The 20,093-nt window shown below is 39.8% G+C and overlaps 3 protein-coding genes across 3 annotated transcripts in view; all 3 read right to left on the bottom strand.

Moving 5' to 3' along the window:
• The window catches only part of LOC104959817 (uncharacterized), a 9,618-nt gene extending 4,093 nt beyond the window's left edge, over positions 1-5,525 (bottom strand). The window contains exons 1-2 of the mRNA XM_010787726.1: positions 5,359-5,525; positions 5,245-5,314 (exon numbers count right to left, since the gene is read on the bottom strand). Coding sequence (XP_010786028.1) covers positions 5,245-5,314; positions 5,359-5,525 — 237 coding nt within the window. The remainder of the gene's footprint in view (positions 1-5,244; positions 5,315-5,358) is intronic.
• Positions 5,526-5,999: 474 nt separating this feature from the next.
• LOC104959814 (probable flap endonuclease 1 homolog) lies at positions 6,000-13,327 on the bottom strand. The gene is made up of 11 exons (XM_010787724.1): positions 13,047-13,327; positions 11,873-11,939; positions 11,326-11,428; positions 11,141-11,195; positions 10,438-10,499; positions 10,200-10,336; positions 8,626-8,686; positions 8,375-8,506; positions 8,141-8,286; positions 7,918-8,062; positions 6,000-7,230 (listed from the first exon to the last, which is right to left on the bottom strand). The coding sequence occupies exons 1-11, from the start codon at positions 13,126-13,128 to the stop codon at positions 7,183-7,185; spliced, it is 1,038 nt and encodes a 345-aa protein (XP_010786026.1). The 5' UTR covers positions 13,129-13,327; the 3' UTR covers positions 6,000-7,182.
• Positions 13,328-13,864: 537 nt separating this feature from the next.
• LOC104959813 (mitochondrial fission factor homolog A-like) lies at positions 13,865-19,392 on the bottom strand. Its single transcript, XM_010787723.1, has 7 exons — positions 19,240-19,392; positions 18,449-18,667; positions 18,150-18,328; positions 17,411-17,502; positions 17,100-17,270; positions 15,926-16,001; positions 13,865-15,368 (listed from the first exon to the last, which is right to left on the bottom strand). The coding sequence occupies exons 2-7, from the start codon at positions 18,660-18,662 to the stop codon at positions 15,237-15,239; spliced, it is 864 nt and encodes a 287-aa protein (XP_010786025.1). The 5' UTR covers positions 18,663-18,667; positions 19,240-19,392; the 3' UTR covers positions 13,865-15,236.
• Positions 19,393-20,093: the final 701 nt, after the last annotated feature.

Raw genomic sequence — 20,093 nt, 5'->3', positions numbered from 1 at the left:
ATGATACTCAACTATATTTATCCATCAAGCCTGATGAAACCAATCACCTAAATCAAATTCAAGACTGCCTCAAGGACTTAAAACGTGGATGACCTTAAACATTTGATGTTAAACACGACCAAAACTGAAGTTATTGTACTACGGCCCAAAGAATCTACGAAACAAACTATCAAAAGATATACTAGTTATGGATGGCATTAATTTGGCCTCCAGTGATACTGTAAGGAATCTTGGTGTTATATTTGATCAGGATTTATCCTTTAACGCCCACATAAAATCAATCTCACAGACCGCCTACTTCCATCTACGCAACATTGCCAAAATTAGGCATATCTTGCCTCAAAATGATGCAGAGAAATTAGTCCATGCATTTGTTACTTCTAGGCTGGATTATTGTAACTCTTTATTATCAGGGTGTACCAAGAAGTCAGTCAAGTCACTTCAGCTGATTCAAAATGCTGCGGCTCGTGTACTAACCAGAGTTAGGAAACCACATTACCACATTACTCCTGTTCTGGCAGCCTTACACGGGCTCCCTATAGAACGCAGGATAGAATTTAAAATTATTCTTCTCGCCTACAAAGCCCTTAATGGGCAGGCGCCATTTTACCTTAAAGAACTCATTATACCCTACTGTCCTACTAGGGCATTGCGTTCCAATAATGTAGGGTTGTTGGTTGTTCCTAGAGTCTCTAAAAGTACAATGGGAGCCAGAGCCTTTTCTTATCAAGCTCCAATTTTGTGGAATCAGCTTCCAGTTTGTGTTCCGGGCGGCAGACACCCTATCCGTTTTTAAGAGTACGCTTAAGACCTTCCTTTTTGATAAAGCTTATAGTTAGGGCTGATTAGATTCAGCCCCTAGTTTTGCTGATATAGGCTTAGTTTGTCGGGGGACATCTTACTTCTTCCTTCTCTCTGTCTATACCTGTGTACTCATGTTCCGATTAACCCAGCTTCCCCAAATTTCTTTCTTTTCGGTGTCTATATACGCCGGGATCCGGAGTCATGGATGATCCTGCGGTCCTGTGTCATGGATCGCGAGTCCTGGATCTTGAGTCGTGGCTGTGGTCCTGGATCATAAGTCCTGGATGGATATCCTCGTGGATTCATCTTCCTATTATACACNTTTACACGATACATCGTGGATTGCACTCCATGCGATGTCGTAAATGACCAGGCCGCGGCGGGAAATTGATTTGACAACATAATACTCGATGTTCACGATGTGGTCATTTACGACATCGCATGGAGTGCAATCCACGATGTATCGTGTAAACTCGATATATCGCCCAGCCCTACCTTGAGGCAGTCTTGAATTGTATTTAGATGAGTGGATTCCTATCAGGCTTGATGGATTCATATAGTTGAGTATCCTCCGCATAACAGTGGAAATTTACAGAATTATTCCTTATAATATTGCCTAACGGAAGCATATATAATGTGAACAAAACAGGTCCAAGCAGTGAGCCCTGTGGCACTCCATGGCTCACTTTGGTTTGCATGGAAGATTCATCGTTGACACGTACAAACTGAGAGCGTTTAGATAGGACATAAACCAGCCTAAAGCAGTTCCCTGTATGCCAACTAAGTGCTCTAGTCTTTGCAATAGGATATCATGGTCGATAGTATCAAATGCAGCACTGAGATCGAGCAAAACAAGAATAGAGACAAGACCTTTGTCTGAGGCTATGAGAAGGTCATTTGTGACTTTAACCAGAGCTGTCTCTGTGCTATTATGTGCTCTAAAGCCAGACTGAAAATCTTCAAATAAATCATTGTTTAGGATGCAAGTCTGACTTCCATCCAAACTGAATATACATTTTGAGTGTCAGTAGAACCTTTAAACCCAAATACTCTTATTCATGCTTCAGTGTTTTGAAACATTAAATTATATCTGAAAGTAATATTGATATTTTTAAACATGGACCCATAGAAAAAAAAAAACGTAGTATAAAATTAAAAAAAGTAACAACAAAAAAGTTAAAACTGATGTATACATGGTGAAGCAATGGACTCCTGTGTTTACTTCTGTAACATAGTGACATCACTGTGTTAGACTCACTCTTGTATTGGCTAGCACTCCAACACATTGAATATGACGGCTAAAGGGCGGGGCATCTCTCAGTAGTTGACCAGCCAGCTAACCAATCAGAGCAGACAGAGGGTGAAAAGAGGTGCTGCAGCACATAGAAACATGTCACACTAAAGACATAAATAAAAGTATGAACCTGAAAATGAGCATAATTAACAAACAAATCTGTTACAAGATTACTGAATCCTAGCTTGTTTATAAAGCACAAAATATGTTATATTATATTGGATCCAATTTATTTTTGCATTGTTGGAGGGGCCTTGGACTTAAAATGTTCATTGCCAAACTCACTGGAGCCATTCTGCCTATAACAATGAAGCCTTTGAATTTTGACTCATCTTTTTAATAAGCTGTGTATTTTCCTTGAGTAAGTAGTTAGAATAATGAGGGTGTGTCTGTGCAAGGGGACGGCAGCAATGATGGGCAGCAGAAAGCCTGAGGTGACCCCAGATGAGCTGTTTACCAAATATAGGAGACACATTGCAATCAACAACTATTGCTTCACCAGTTGCGGCTTGATGGCAAATTGACAAAGACAAAACCGCTGCTGAAAAAACAACTTCACATGTAGGTCAGTGTTGGCTATAAGGGATGTGGGCTCTATGGTCTGATGAGTCCAATACACATTTAACCAGCACCACAATGAAGGCTTGTGGTGGCAGCGTCATGACTCATGCAGCTCGTGGGGGTCAGACACTAAAGACACATCCTGGAGAAAACCCTGATGCAACGACAGAAAGACAGCATTGCTAAAATACAGTCCCATCCACTTAAATTCAAGACTGTAACTGTAAATGTCATCTTTCCTTGTTGATGTGTTACTGTGCTATAGTTTCATCCTGGAGGCACACAGACTGAAGGAATAACACACACTCTATGATCTTGTCAGTGTCTTTTTAGCTTGATTGTTAATTTGTTTCATACTATTTGTTACGTGCCAGTAGGGTTGGGTACCGAGAACCGGTTCCGAACATTTCGATTCCAACGGCATCATTTAGAAATGTGAATTTCGGTTCCGCTTTTCGATGCCTGAGGAAATGTTTCTCGCCGCTCTCCGTAGCATACTGTATGACAGCGGCGGGGCGGGAAATGTAGCGTTGTACCTACACTTCTTCAGCGTAACCTGGGACCAGGGCCGGCCCGTCGCACTGGCGTTATAGATGTTCGCCTAGGGCGCCAGATCTGTGGAGGCGCTGCGCTGACAGCTCTGGGAGGAAAAAAAAATGTTTTGACCGTTGGTGCTCATCCTAATTTTCGGCCTTGATGTAACAACATTCATAATTAAGTAAATGTAACACCCTTTTCATCCCGGTTACACTTTTCATTTGCCCTGTACGATGGGCGCTGTAAGTGATGAAAATGGGGGATGTTGGCTTATCTGGCACCCGCAGCTCACAGCCAAAGTGCGAGTGAGCGTGGGAGCGAGCGAGTGAGAAAGGGAGGGTGCACCGGTACCAGCGCTGTTGTTATTAGCATCTGGTGCTAGCTGCTCTAACGGAAGAAGAAGATGTTTCTACAATGATGTGGATGGAGAGTCCTCTCCAGTCAGACTGAGAGGCTGATAACTACAGCTCAGTGAGGTAAAGGACTCTGAGTGTTTAGATAGTTCACTAGTCTAAGTTATCTCAGTGGGTCTCAAACGTTTTGATCACAATTTATGTAAACACATATTTCCAAGGCACTCCTTTATAATTATTGGGATAAAACAGGTTTTAAATCATTCCAATGTCCTACTATAGGACAATAAACCAGACATATCGTTTTAAACTGGAGAGATAAAAAAATATAGATAAATACAATTGTAAAATAAGATATGAATGAACAACAAAAATAAAATACGTTACTTACATGTATTTGTTATTGGTCTATGGTAGGTTATTGGTTATGTTCACATACTTATTTAATTATTCAAATGTAAACCGATCTTTTTCATATGGGTGTTTAGAGTTGTACCCCCTAGATCTAGTCTCTAGTCATTCTGCTTAAAGTGCACCAGATTGAAGCATTTTAAAGTAAAATGTTCAAACATTTCTTCCCGGTATGCCTGAGAAGGCAGATATGCTTGTTTTTCTCAACAAGAAGTGTTTTTAAATGGGGGGGGGGGTTCCTTTAAAAGTTGGACTGTTGTAGCTTCAGTGGCTCTCAGGTTACAGTTACATAGCAGTGAATATAAACAGTCTAATTAATGTGAATATTACTGTAAACTAACCTGTGTAAAAGTTTTGAAAAGTAGAATCGGAATCAGAATCGTGGAAATTCAAACGATACCCAACCCTATGTGCCAGGCAGAATACAACACATAGTCATACACTAGTGCTGGGCCTTTTATTGTATCAATATTGTGACTTATCTCATATTTATACCGTATAGATATCCACTTGTTGATGTCATAAGTTTCTTTTCGTGACTACTGAACTTATTTCTAGTTGTTTTATCAAAAATGTGATTTGTGTAGTTTCATATTTTGTGAAAGCACCAAATATATATATATAGCCTAGCCCTAACTCACTCACAGTATCACACACACATCTTACTTAGGCGATACACACATGTAACAGCTACTGAAATGCCTAAGGTAATCAGACATGGTGGGCTCTGTAGAAACTACGTGGGAGTAAGCAGTCAAGACATTGGATAAATCCTGGTTATGAATTCATAAACTTTCTAAGAAAGAAGACAGTGTTTCATCAGACAGCAGCTCAGGACGATCCACTGCCCTAGTTAGTCTGTCAACTACTTCCCAAAGGGAGCGACCCACCCTGCTCCTTATCTACCTAGAATAGTGTGTGTGTGTGTGTGTGTGTGTGTGTGTGTGTGTGTGTGTGTGTGTGTGTGTGTGTGTGTGTGTGTGTGTGTGTGTGTGTGTGTGTGTGTCAGGGGGACTCGCTAGAGTTTAACTAGAGGAGGTTTCTCTGTGACGTGCTGTTTTTGAACAAGGTGATCAAATATGTGACTGTTGGGTCTATAGGACGTGCTAACCTGGCGATAAGTTACAGAACTCCCCCTCACACTCTGCCTACATATCTGTAAAACACGACTTGTAATCACAGGCTGTAAACAAACAAAAATGACAGCACTATTTGCCCTAACCCAACTCAACGAAGCGACGTTACCTGTCCTGACTTTAACGCTAGCTAATGAGCTAATGGTACCGCCAAGTCAGTTGCGTACCGGGACAGACCCATGACCGACTGCGGCGTCCTGTCCGTGCCCTGTCGGACGCTGAAAATGAAAAATATGGTAGTTTACCCTAAAAAGAAACTCACAATATGCCGGAGCAGGTGGTACAGACGAAGGAGCCCACTGTCATGTTGACATAGGTCGGGCCGCGCTGGTCGCAGTCGAAGCATTTCCTATTCGCGGGCAGGCTAGTCATTTCCCGGAGCATCTTCAGATGAGTCTCCTCTTGCTTTCGCTTCGCGCTCGTCGCCATGGTAGAACACAACCGTCTGATATCACCGGGGAGGGGAAGTTTGATCAAGGGACCCGGGACAGTGCGGGTGCCTTCAGGAGAGACTGGTCGTGGCAGACAGCTTTCCGAGAGGTCTGGCCGAGAGACTGGGCGACTGACAAACTGCTTCTTCTACTCGGGGTAAAAGTGGGAGACAGACCGGCCTCACAAGCACAAGCGCCATCTGTTGGTTTGGAATAATGCCTAATTTAAAGTAACACTATTCAGGAATGATAATACAAACACACATTGAAACATTTTGTAAAAAAAACACTGCAAATTCACACTTAAAACATAAACATAAAAACAGCTCACAAATTGTCCCACATATGGAAGGTTTCCAGAAGAGTAAAAGTAAAAGCCTTGAATCTTGAAAAGTTGTAATTGAGGTGTCAAAAACGTTACAAATCAAAACTCCCATTACATAAGGGCACCTTTAAAAAAACAAAACATGAAAAAGGGACAGTTATTTATTTTAAATGTGTTTTATTGTTTTTAAGACACATTTCTTAAAGCATGAGTTATATTGTACTGCTCAAATTGTGTCCTGAGAATAAATGTGTGAGAACACAAGAGAACAAACTAAAAAAGAAGAACAAAAGTTAAATAACTTATTAGACAGATGTAAAAAAAACAATAACAATTTGGCAAAATGAGCTGCAGAAATACCATCAACAGTTTTATAATTTCTTAAAAAAAAAAAAATTATAGAGTGTATACTGTATTTACAAAAAATACATACATATTTTGGTACTTGTGGGTTATCTGCCGCTACTTTTATTGTTTTTTTTCAAACTCTCTAAATAGGCACTTTTGTTAGGGTTAGGGTTGGGATTGGAAAATTAAATTAAAAACAGATAACCCACAAGTACCCTTTTCTTCATATTGCAGCATTTCACTATCTCTTTTTGCACATGTTACCACTTGTGTGCATGTTTTAACATTCAAGGCCTTGGTCTCAGCCTTGGCACCCTGAACACAACAGGTGCTCATTGAATATCTAGTGATGAGACATCCGCTGTCTCCAGTGTTGGCTGGGGGGACGGCCTCCCCAACAGTGATCACACTGTTCCCTTTCATAGCCCACACCGCCTGCTCTGCTTTCTATGTAGCTCTGCAGGAAACTGCTGGATACACTGAAGAACTGCTCAGTGCACTGCATTGTTGCAGACACTGCTGTTAAGACCAGATCAGATTATTGTATTGTCAGTGGGGGAAGTGCTCCTCCCATGTAGAGACAAAGAAAGAGTCTTGCAAAACTCCTGTTTTGGCTCCTTCAAAATGTGGAGGGTTACTAGAAGGCAGTTGGAAAAGCATAGTCTTCTCCGAATGTAAAACCATGATTCAACATGTAAAGCCTCTAAAACTGTTGAAATGTGTCAATTATTAGCCTAATATAAATTCAAAACACATTATTATTTAGTCACTGATGGTGAAGATGCTATATATAGTCATCAAAACAAGAAGGAGGCATGATGGCTTGTTTAAAAACAATTCTTATGCCAGACATTTAAGAGTGGGATAACAGATTGTCTCTTTCATTTTTTTCAGAAATGTATCCAATATCAGGAAATGCAGACAGCGTTAAACTTCTTCCAACTTGGACGGTGGAAGCAACAAGCAGGAAATGTTGGCAGCCTTACTTAGTCTTGGGTCTCTTTCTGTTGCTGCTTGAAGCGTCCACAGGCTGGAGGAAAAAAAGACACATTTGTTAAGACTAATCAACAAACCACATTTGGAACTACTGAAAATTAAAAGTGATATTTTTTTGTAGAAATCATGATTTATCCAAACATATCAAAGGTCACACTAAGTCACACTACCTTGAAAGAGAACTACAGTTGCATCATGTCAAAACGTAAAGAAAAAAATCTCTCAAATATGGGGCTGCACATTTTAAGATAATGTAGAAACATGTTGGTGCCACATGGTGGACTATTATGCTCAATTTTAGGTTCATAGTTGTAATTACTGCCTCTACCGTGACATGTTTCCATGCTTTAATGTAAACCAGAGCCCAGTCTGCTCTGATTGGTTAGTTAACCATTTAGAGATTTCCTGCCTCTTATATATCATGTACGATGTGTTGGAGCACTAGCCAATAGAAGCGCCAGTGTGGAATTAAACAAATGTGTGGATGGAGGTGTTTCAGGCTGTGTGGGAGAGAAACTCCCTCAGGAGGGAACACAGGGATTTTAGCCTTTGCAGACCATTTACATGCACTAAAACCTATATAACACACTACAGGAGAGGGAAACCCCCAAAAGCAGAATTGGGCCACAGTAATTCAATTTATCTTAATCGATGTACTGCAATGAATCAAGTTCTGAATCAATTCATTAAAACAATTTAAAAAATCTCTACTTTTTCTCACCTGCACCCTCTTTCTGGTAACTCTAAAGAAGTCCGCAATGTGAGTCTGCTTGTTTTTTCCCTCTGCCTTCTCTTTTTCCCTCTCCTCCCGCTTACTTTCCCGTGTCTGACGGAACTTCTCCATGCGATGACGGATTTTCTCCTCCCTGAAACACATACAAACGTATGCAGTCATAACTGTCTTTGAAAGAGACAGAAAAGCGTGTAAAAATAAGTATACGTACTTAAAGTATTTGACGTGGCAGAGAAGTCTAACCAACGCTTCTTCATCTGGCTCAGTCCAGGTGAGTTCAGGAGCTACTGAGTGTGGTGCATCCAGGAATATCTTCCGAGCTTCTTTGTACTCCCAGAAATGTGGCACAGGATGGGTCTGAAAGAAGATGTCGCATCAGATCTTACACTTTGTTGTAAAGCTACGTACAGAAGGATAATATGACCACTGGTTGTCCAGCTGTTACCTTTCTGTTGACGTGCAAAACCACGTTCTCAATAGTACGGTGCTTCTGGATCAGAGACAGCGCTCTCGTAGGACCCAAACCGGCTATCTTGTCACAGTAGTCACAGCCCAACAGAATACACAGATCGACAAACTGTTGGAGGAAAAAGATGCTAAATTATAAAGGTTTGAGGCATTGTTTGTAGTATTTCCGTGAAGTTGTATTGACACTTTTAATGTTCTGTACTTTGATTATGTCTTTAATGTTCTCACCTCCTCGTGGGTGATTTTGAGTTTCTCTAACAGCTTGGGTAACGAATATTCAATGACGTCACTGTGAAGAAAAGGAAGAAGAAGAGTATATCTCCCCATCAAAAACTGATATTGATTTTTTTTGTTAGATCTTTTGTAAGTTGGCTGAACACATTTTTATATTGCCCCTGTCTAGTCATTCCTGTCTGTTTTCTACAAACTGGGGGCGTGCCTCAAGCACCCCCACTTTAAATCATCCAAAAAACCTTTAAGCCAGGGTACAACCAAAAAAGGCTGTGACGGGATCATTTCTGACAATCGGGTTCAGAATGCATCAGTATCATCACATATGAGCAACTAAAAAACACTTTATGACTAAAGTTCAAATGAATCCAATGCTGTTCTCTAAAGCAGTGGTTCTCAACTGGTCAGGCCTCGGGACCCACTTTTTACTTGGTCAATACATCGCGACCCAACATTTTGAAGCACTCAAATCTATTCAACAAAAAAACATGCTGTAATATATACGCTTTTCAGCATACAATATTAATACAAGTGAAGTACAGTGCATATATCCCTTATATCCCTTCACAGAACTAAAGTATGCTTTTAAAAAAGGTTTAATGAGATGATGGAATCAAAGCTGAACTATATAAAAAGGCACACATGCTGAAAACCCAACCCCAGCAGGGGGGTCTGGGGGGATTCTCCCCCAGGAGATTTTTATAAATACTAACAAACTATGCATTCTGGTACACTCTTGAGAAGAAAATAAATAAATCTATTACTACCCGACATATTAATAATATTTTATGCCATTGTTTGTTTTTCACTTTGTTCTGACATCTTGCTGCGAGAAGAGTAAAGAGGAGATAGTCTGTGTGACTTACTTTAAATTGTGGGTAAGGGTAGATAGCTCCCATTGTTCTATGACCCGTCAATCATCAAGCCGGGGGTCATATTTCATTATGTGTTCATATTTATCTGAAGTTTTACCCATGGATGTATAAAGAAGAGTTCTCCCGCAAAGTTATTCTCCGTGGGGACTTCCGGCAAAAATCTTGATTCTGATTGGCCAGAAGACTCGAAAAAACTTCAACAAAGATATTTTATCGAGAAGATGATCACTACGTGACAGAAGTTTTCAAAACTGTTTATGGTCTCCGGTACTTCCAGTCCAACGCCGACTGCATGCACAGCGTTAGAAAATCGGGCCTTCAAAATAAAAGTTTGACCTTTTCCCAAAAATAATAATTCCAATTTCTTCACTCACACATCCGCGACCCACTCGAAACAGGTCAGCGACCCACTTTTGGGTCGCGACCCACTAGTTGAGAACCACTGCTCTAAAGTTTCAGAAGAGTACTAAAATGCAATAGCCTCAGAAAACTTTAAAGGAATAGCGTAATTTTACTGAAAATACATCCAAGCATACAAACCATGTAAGGAAGATCGATTTAACAACGTAAAACTCAAGGGAAAAAAAATAGGGAAAACATGACCATCATAAATGTAAATAAAACAAACAAAAATGGTAAAGCTTAAGAAATGCCATTCAAATCAATCACAAAACACACAAATTGCTCAGTTCTTACCTGTCCTTCTTGGCGTTGAACTGTCGAATGAGAATATTGGCTCCAAACGGCAGAGTGTCCATGTCCTCTGATGCCACGGCATCCACAGTCCCATCCCTCACCAGCTTGGCACACAGCGCCTCAGCATCTCCTGGAGCCTGCAGCACCAGACAGGGAGATACAAAACAATTAAAAACATGTACTGAGGAAAGCCAGGGAAGAGACACATGGGAAATGAAGGAATACATTGAGCTTTGACCTGGATGACAGGAACACCCAGAAGCTTCAGCAGCTGGAGACAGTCTCTGGTCTGAGGTGAGGCTACATCACAGAAAAGTCAAGGTTCACTTTAAAATAATCAACATTAAAATGATATTTTTCAGTTATAGTTCTACAGAACATAATGTCTTCTACAATAAGTCTGAAACCACCGTAACTTAATATTTTCTTTAAAATCTGTGTTACGGTTTTCTAAAACTAGTTGCACAGAAGTTCACTATTAAAGGGCCCTATTCTGCTCATTTTCAGGTAGCCAATAGAAGTGAGAGCGTGATGAAGGGACATCACTATGTCGCAGAATTAAACAAAGGAGTCCAATGAAGTTGTTTCAGGCAGATGTGTGGAAGAGAACTTTGGGATTTGAGTCTTTGCAGATCATTTACATGCACAAAAACCTAAACAACACACTACAGGAAAGGGAAATCCCCCAAAAACATAAAAGGGTCTTTCTTTTAAGTGGTTGACCAATCACAGAGCTAGCCAGCTAACCAACTACAGCACAGGCAGTATGAGAAAAATAAGGAGCTTTTTGAGCATTAAAGCATGGAGACATGTCACAGTAGAGACACTACATATAAATATGAACCGAAAAAAAAGCATAATAGGGCCCCTTTAAAAATGATGCTTAAGGTGTTTGTGCCACTGGCCCCTGTGCATGTGGTCATCACTCTGTGCAGATGTACCTGTGCCTGTTCGGTTGGGTGACTTCCAACCAGCAGCTTCAGCGCGCTTCTCAAGCTGCAGGAAAAACCGGACTTTAGATTAGCGTGACTGGGACTCATCTGTATCATACTTCAGGTGTTAGCTGGTCCATTGAATTCACTTTCACTTCATTGTTATGGATATGTTTAGTATAGGTGTCACTTACAACAGCGGTCTTCTCCCTGGGAGGCTTTCCATCAAACACAAAGACTGGCTTTATGTCATGCTCCAGGAAGGTGAGCGTGCGGAAGAAGAGACCAGTCAGGGGGCTACACACAGGAAATAAATAACATCTCACATGAATACAATGGCCAAAGAATATAAAAAGATGTTGTTTGGAGACGCCTTGATTAGACTTTATGGATGCAGTTTGTGGTGGACTTGTGTTGGATCCCTTTGTTTTATATATGTTGTATGTATGTATATATGTTGTTCTCATCTGCAAATGAGATGAAGATATTAAAAACTACCACAAAGTGCAGCCCTAAAAAGTACAAATGAAGTCAACTAATACCATAAATGCATTATTTTTATATATTTTAAGCAAAGTAAAGGTTTTTATTCTGAACTGTCCTGGATTAGGTGTTGATATGTTTCGGGACAATGGATGAACTGAGATGGAAGTAGGAAATAATTTATATAATATGCAGGTCACAGAAAGGACAAGTCATGTATACATGAGAAAACAATACTGCTTCTTCACGTCAACTCACCTCAGTGAAGGCGTCGCTGCACGGAACTGGTTCATAACAATGGAGGTATCCAGTGCGATTACTTTTCCTGTGGGGATTAACACAGCAGCAGCATCATCAGCACATTATAATATAACCTCCATGTAGTCAGTTTGTCTTTCATTACATTTTCCAAATGTGTTGTTTCTTTGCAACACATTTAGTTCACTGTATTTCAGAGGAAAGTATTCATATTTATTCACGTACTTCATTTACATGGCAGCAGTTTATAATAATCAGTGCAAATTAATGCAACTGTAAGTATTCAGAAGATCGTAAAGGAGTATTTTAAGACTGTCGTATTTGAAAATTAAATTGAATATGTTATCTAAGGTATTATAAGCTAAATGTACTTACAAATAAAAGTACTCTGTATGCAGTATGCCTATTTCACAGTATTGTTTTTACATTATAATATCATTCTGTTTTTATCCCTAATAAATACATACAAGGCATTTTGTAGTTTGTCAATAAAAAGTCAATTTTAGATACTTATAATGCCGAGTTATTTATGTGTTTTTAAATGTAAAAAGTATGATTTTTGACTACGAAATATAGAAAGTAGAAGGATAAAAGAGGAATATTTGGAAATACTCAACTAAAGTACCTCAAAATAGTACTTTAGCACAGTACTTTTGTAAATACTGTTGATAACATGATAAATCAGTGAAGTAACGTTAGTGTTACTTCTAAACAGGTTTACAGGCAGTGATGTAAAGTAACTAAATACATTTACTGAAGTACGGTACTTAAGCACAATTTAAATACATTTAGTTACTTCACAGATTTGGATGAATAATGTGAAATCTAATCAAGTGTTGAATCAGACTTTAGTTCCACCTGGAGTAAATTCGCATTCTGATGATGCGAATACTTTTGTACTTTTACTTGAGTTAACATTTTTATTGCAGGACTTTTACTTGTAAGTAGCAGAGTATTCCTACACTCGAGTACTTCTACTTTTACTCAAGTATAAGATCTGTTTACTTCTCCCACCTCTGTTTACAGGAGTATTTATAGTAGTCAACACATTGAGCTAAGCTAACTAGCATTCAGGTGGCGATATGCTAACTTGAGCTTTTTAGCCATTGTCCCTTGCTAGGACACACATCACCAACACAAGTACATTATAACGATAGATGATGCGGTATATTACCCGTGTAGTCACTGATATCCTTATGAGAAATAGCACCAGGAGCATCCTGACGGATCAGATCTGCCAATTTGGTGATGCCCATTGTCACACAGCAGCACCACTGCCTAGTCTGCCTTTATGGATTAGGAATACTTCCGGTAGAAGAGGAAAAACACTTGTTCAATTATGATTGGATCCAAATTAATTGGCGTTTGTTTGGGATCTTTGGCAGATCAAGTGGACTTTAGATTAACCGAAACTACAACAATGTCCGGTTAAATGCCCTGAACATCTCCCTGCTGTTGCACCCAGCAGAGCAGCAGGGGGCAGCATTGCTCAAGCAGAAACTGGAAAAAATTTACATCCATCATTTATTACAGAAAAAATATTAACAGACAATGAATGTATTCATATATTACAAAGAAAGTTAAATATTTAAGTTAAACTCCAGCTTTAGGTAGTATGTTTAACAAAAAAAGTTGGTTACAGCAACATTTTTGGATGTGATAAATTACGGTATACATTGCCATCTATTTCATGATCGTACACATAGTAGCTCTAATATTGATTTCACACCATATAATGAATAAAACCACAGTCCATGCTTTTAGTCTCTTATGTAACTTAGGTAAATCACAAGTGGTCAAATTCTTTAAAAAAAATAACTACAAAAACTTTGAAAAAGTAGATATCGCAGGGAGAAACATCACTGCACAGATGAGCCTTAGTACTCCACCCTAAGTATTTGTGTTGACATGTTAGCTACATCATCCAAAGTAAAAGAAACAAATTGAGGAGAAAGTACAACATTGACATCAATAGGCTGTACATGAATGTTTTGTGTGTGGAGTTCAGGACATCCAGGGTAAATGTTATGGCATCTCTAGATTTAGACATCTGAATTTGACACTTTTATTATGGTAGTTTTTTTCCTTTTTTCAAACAGACAGGATGGGTCAGGTCTGAGGTTCCCAAAACATTTGTGGCAGAAGTAAATCCTTGTGTTCCCCTCTTATAATTCTTCTCCTGAAGTGAAACATTGCGTATGAGCTCACAGCCTCAGTGTAACATCCTTTACAGAGAATCTATCAAGCTTAAATGTGCAATCAGCAGTACTTGCACTAAATAATCATGAAGTGAGGGAGGCTAAGCAAAGCTTGTTGAGAAATATACCAGGCATTCCTTGTTTTGATCCATTTATTATATATATTACCGGTACCACATTTAGTTTTCCCTACGGATAAGTGTATGGCTGTACCAAATTATTATTATTCAAAGCTTTTATTGATGTTGTCAAATAAAGCTTCAAAGTATGTCGTTGTATTTTTTGACAGTATCAGCACCAACATGTTTTCAACAATCATTCGATATCAAAATAATTTAGCAATATTTTTCAGATTTGTAATTATATTTGTATGACAGGAACCTGTGTTGTATGTAGGTTCAGCTTTTTACATCGAAGCAGTTGCTAACCTTTTGCAAACATCCAGCTGTAGTGTCAACGTGCCATGTCTAGCAAGAGTGAAATCCATACATGGATATTTGAAGATATTCACATTTATTTTCAGTTTTACCTCTAGTTCTAATGGTATTGTACCCCATTAGAACTACTTTGTAACCAGATGTCAAGGTGTGAATTCTTGATTTGAATACTTTTTGTTAATGTTTTACTGCCTCAAGCTGCATTCAAATGATACGGGCAGTTGGGCGCAGAGGAAAACAGTCAGTTGTGTTTCCTTACCTCCTCTGCTAGATTGTGGCGCTACACACAGCCCTCACCTGATTGGGTGTGCAACAAATGGTCAGCGGTAACTAGGTCAAATTTGAAATTATTTTTGAAATTTGAGCACAGTGCATTTCAAGTGGTACACGATGCCGAGCGTAGCTCTGCCGCCTAGTCGGGCAGCACTGCTCCCTCCATAGAAACACAACGGATACGCCAGCATACAGCTGTTTTACTATCATGTGAACACAGCTTAAGATCATATCTTGACAGCGCTAGGCTTTACATTCCGAAGTGAAATCCCAAAATAGAACTTGCGAGGTTTAGAAAGAGTACTGTATGGTGGAGGACATTTGCTAATGTTTTTATAGTTTCCTGTGGTTGACTGTAATTTAAGTAAAGACTAGTAGTGTATTTCAATGGTTGCACCTTTAACAAGGAATTGCTTTGGCTTCCAGTGTTCTGGGAGACTCGGTCTGGTCCAAACCTCAGCGCCGGAGCCAGATCCAGGTGTTGATGAGCCAGAAGGTCACCGTAGCAGAGTACAGGATCACCTCTCGCTTGGAGCGCTCTTTGTTTTCCTCCTCCAGCAGCTGCAGGCGGCGGTTCAACTTCACAATCTGAATAATGACCACAAAAACATTTCCTTATCTACTTTAAAAAAAAGGGTCGAATGTGACAAAGTACATCCAAAGGATTACCACTATTTGGTTTCCAAGTGAAGTATTAAGTATGCAAGATGATGTCAAAGGACCTTATTTAAAAATCGACACAGACACAAGGAACATTTTGATATTTGTGTGATCATGTGTTAGAAAATTACAACATATCAAACAAACTTACATTAAACCCCAAAACGTCATCAGGTGAACACTAATATAACATGTCAAGTCATTTCTTACTGGCCCCATGATGTAATGACTGCTTGTATCTGTAATGTATTTCTGATGTTTGTGTACATCTAGTATATAACAAAGCCAGTTGTATCTCCTCTGATATGTCACATCTAAACTTGCTGTGTCAGCATGCCTTTGTAACAATTCAGTTGTAGATAGTAAAGCTAAAAATAGGAGAGAATACTTGCAACAAGCAGAATATGCACACCTGAGCAGATGAGGAGCACATTAATCACTTATCAGCGACAGATGAAGCCATTTGGGCGTGTGAGAGGTATTACCTGCCGTCGCAGTGACGAGGCGTCCATTAGGCCAGACTCCTCAGGGTTTATATCCAGAGCCAGCTCTAGGTGGGACCTGTGAGTACATATCCACAGATTTAAGCATACAGCATTTTTTCTACAATACAGTCATTCATTTGACTTTCCTCTTGTTCATTTGAATATGTATTCTATTTTCTTATAACTGCAACATACTTGCACCATTATGCAATATTCAATGTTATTTTCTTTTATGTTTAAGTATATTCTGTTTTGCAGTGTTGGAGGAGCTACACTGTTGATATGACAAATAAAGCCTTTGAATCCTTTGAAGATCAAAATATCTCAATTTAGAATAATGCCAACAATGACATACTTCAAATGAGTGCAACTCAGCGGCTTTCTGCATAGCTACAGAAACAGTCCAACACACATTTATCCAACCATATAATGTTGTTGGACAATAGCGTTAAAAACCTGAACAAACATCATGACAGCACAAGTTCACTGTGTATGGCTTTATTATAATGTACAATTCATTAAGATGTTCCTGCCCTGTTTGGCTGCCTTGCTTCAGAGACTCCTATACTCCGTACCTTTGTCCTGAATTACAGCTCCACCTGGGAAGCTTCCTAAAGGTAACAAGGCTGTGGCAGGAGCAGCTCTGTAATCAATCAGTCCGAGTATACTCAATGAATTATAAATACAGATATAATGCTATTTGATATATGATTGATTTGAACCTTCTGATTTCATATTTAAATAATAACAGACTCAAAGCCGACCAGCTCACACCTGCACACTCAAAGCCTTTCCAGTAGTGATCCGTCTGCCAGGGTTGTTTAACACCAAGCCCTTAATAAGAGCCAACACGCAAACCCCAACTAGCAAAAATATGCAATGATAACAAAGCACTAACTTTCTGAATTCTAATAGCAGAATAGTCACAATTTTACTGTTTCTGTTTTTATGTAAAGCGTCTTTGAGCATTAGGAAAAGCGCTATAACAATCCAATGTGTTATTATGTATAATTATTATTATAATTGTGACGACTCGCTTGCTGTTTGTCATGAGCATAACGTTTCCTATTTTCAGGAATTGTCTTAGAAATCCACCACCGGGACCAGCTGTTTGTCCTGAGAAACTGATCCCAGTGCTTTCTAAGAATGACAGGGACAGAGGAAGACAGATGACCTGCGGGGGGTGTCGTCCAGCACCTCGATGACCTGCTGGTACGCCCGGCGTGTCGTCGACTGGATATAATACATGAAGCCGGCAGCTGTAAACAGGTTGATGTGCGCATCCTCAGGGGAACAGAGGGGGGGACACAACCGGACTGGGGGGGCAGAAGGGGAAGGGGTTACACTGGCGGAGAGGTAAGTGGAGAGAAACGGTAAAGAGATAAGATGTTTTTATAAAGCAGATATGTGAAATGAGCATAACATATAATACGTTTATTTAAAACATACACATTAATATAACAAGCATTTCAGATGTGGGCTTACCTTACATCACCTCTGACGCTCTGACAGCTGTGGCGGCCATGTATGTTCTCACTCGCACTGCGCTCCCTCCGAGACCGAGAGTGAAAGTGAGCCTACAAAGTATGCACAGATTGGACATGTTGTAAGGCTCAAATGAAACGTTAAAGTAGGCCTCCAGAAACATTTTGCATGTAGCGAGTATTTAGCAAATACTTTCCTATGATTATTAGAAGGGCTTCACAATTAATTAAAATTGTATCGAAATCGCAATATGGACAAATGCAATATTAAAATTGAAGAAAGCGCAATATTTGTTAAAGACTAAATATGTTCTGTGAGCCCTCAGCTATCAAACTCCTCTGCTGTGGAACCGGGTTCCAGTTTAACACTATCTTTAAGAACTCATATCCCAAAGATGCTAACTAAGCAGCATCCAGGTTATCATTCCCAGAGTTTCTTTTTCTTTTTTTTCTTGTCTTCAACCTGGCTCATTGCAAGTATTAAAGGATACGTCTGGATCATGAGTCATCATGAGGTTTTTGTCATTTGGATTATCAATGTGTTTTGTTCAAATCTATGCACAAGACACCGATTGCACGTGTGTCTGTCCTAGGAGAGGTATCCCTCCTCTGTTACTCCCTGAGGTTTTTATCATTTTTCACATCAATTGTGGGGTTTCTTTGGCCCTGGAACAGCTTGGAGGGGAGTTTCAAGTCAATTCAATCAATTGTACTGAAAAATACAAAGGATGAAAACGTACCACCTGGCTGGGATTGCTATGAGAAGCGGCAGTTTGTTCCGTTTCCATAGAGTCCAGTGGCTGCTCTGCAAGAGTGAGGACACGTGGGGGGGCCTTCATGTTCAGGAGGTCCATGGGAGGGATCGATTGGATCAGATCCAAGTCTCGAGGACGAGAAAAGTTAGAGTCGCCATCATCACCTGTGGAGAACAGGGACAGTTAAATAAAAAGGGTCGGGTTAGGCCGGTTAGATAAGTCAAATGCAAACAGTGTGTCGACTTTCAGCTCTCCATGCTGAGTTGTGTGTGTCTTGTCCTCACCTGCTACGATGATCCTCTCCGGCACCTGCATCATGGTTGTGTGAATGGGCAGGGGCTGCTGAAATTGTAGGGACTCTGAAGGGTTCCCCGAAGCCACCTTGATGGTATCAGGTATTCGCATCCTCTGGCTGATGCCCTCTGTGTACTCCAACTGATAATGGATGCGGCTCATCTCTGCCACCTCTGCAGAGAGGGTGGTGTATGGCCCACTCATCTGGCCTGTAAACACATTCAATTAATAGATATGGAAAAACGTTTAAAATAATCAACAGAAAAAGTAAGAAGTTAGACTGTAAACATTTAAATGCCTGTCGTGTCATCTTGAGTTTGTGTTGAGTACAGAGCAGTATCATTATACCTGATTACAATAACACATAACGTTACTTCAGTACATGCTTACAGGTTGCTTGTCTAATAGTACTGCCCAAAATATACTGTAGCCCGGGCATGTCCCATGAGGAACCACATATAAACCCAACCACATGATGGAAGGTAGGGGGTGTATAAGCTTAAACTAATAAATAATACATTTCACGTTGTGTTACAGGAGATTACATAACGTTGACATGAGGTATAGCTGTTGTTGTCACATGGCCTCAATGTCATTGAATTAAAATCCTCACCTGACGCCATGTCTAGCATGTAGCTAATATGTAGCTAATGTCACTAGTATGTTTAGCCTTAGCTAATGTTGCCTTTACCATAACACGTTAGCTAAGGCTAAGGGCTTGACTGCCCTCTGTAGCAGAGATACTAATGCTCTATCAGCTTTATAATTTAGGACTACTTACCGTTATGGTTTTAGCACCAGGTGTTAAAATGTCATGTGTGAAATTGCTGTTCTTACTGCAAAATGAACAGCATTAACCGGAATGGACGACAAGTGAAACCGAGGTACACACCGCTTCAAACTAGCGTGTGCTTGTGTACATCCGCCAGCGATATCCTCCGTGTCCGCGGGGGCGGAGCGTATGAGCTCAATCAGTCAGTCAAACCGACCCGCGTCAGTCGGGGGCACCCGGATCAGAAAACGAGCGCACACAATTATCACACACAAATGAGTTAGTTCAAATAAAATGTTTATTTAACTGTCAGACCTAGGTCATACACAATAACGAAATATTATTTACGTATTTATAACAATAATACACTAGCATTGTACCAGAATAACAACAATTCCTTACTTGCAGAGAGAACCCATAATTTCCTCATTGTTTACTGACATTTCATAACAACGAACTATAATAAAGAATGATGTGAAAATTATAATTTTTTCAGAAAATCTGTTGATGGATTGCATTTCATTATGATGTCACGATGATGAAGCCGGCCAAAAGATATAATGAAAACAACCTAATATGTAACATAAGCATATGGCCTAGGCCTACCCCAACCCTTTGACTGGTAATCATTGAATGGAGTTAATAGGTCACTCCTTCAGAGTTCAAAAAATGAACATGCACATGGTACACTGTAAAAGAATGCTAGTAACTGGGCTAGTCCAAATGCTTTCAATACAAATATTCACACATACAACACGTTTCAAGTGCATCATTCATGCTAGTATGAAGCTAATGTGTATGGGCCCCATTGATTTTATTAAACAAGAATGTATTCTGATATATTCATCAAGTATAAGCACAGT

The sequence above is a fragment of the Notothenia coriiceps genome, unplaced genomic scaffold (genome assembly GCF_000735185.1).
Source record: "Notothenia coriiceps isolate Sejong01 unplaced genomic scaffold, NC01 NC01_scaffold00031103, whole genome shotgun sequence".
In the NCBI taxonomy this organism is placed as follows: domain Eukaryota; kingdom Metazoa; phylum Chordata; class Actinopteri; order Perciformes; family Nototheniidae; genus Notothenia; species Notothenia coriiceps.
Note: the sequence above shows the minus strand (reverse complement) of the source record. Positions and strands in the feature narration are given on the sequence as shown.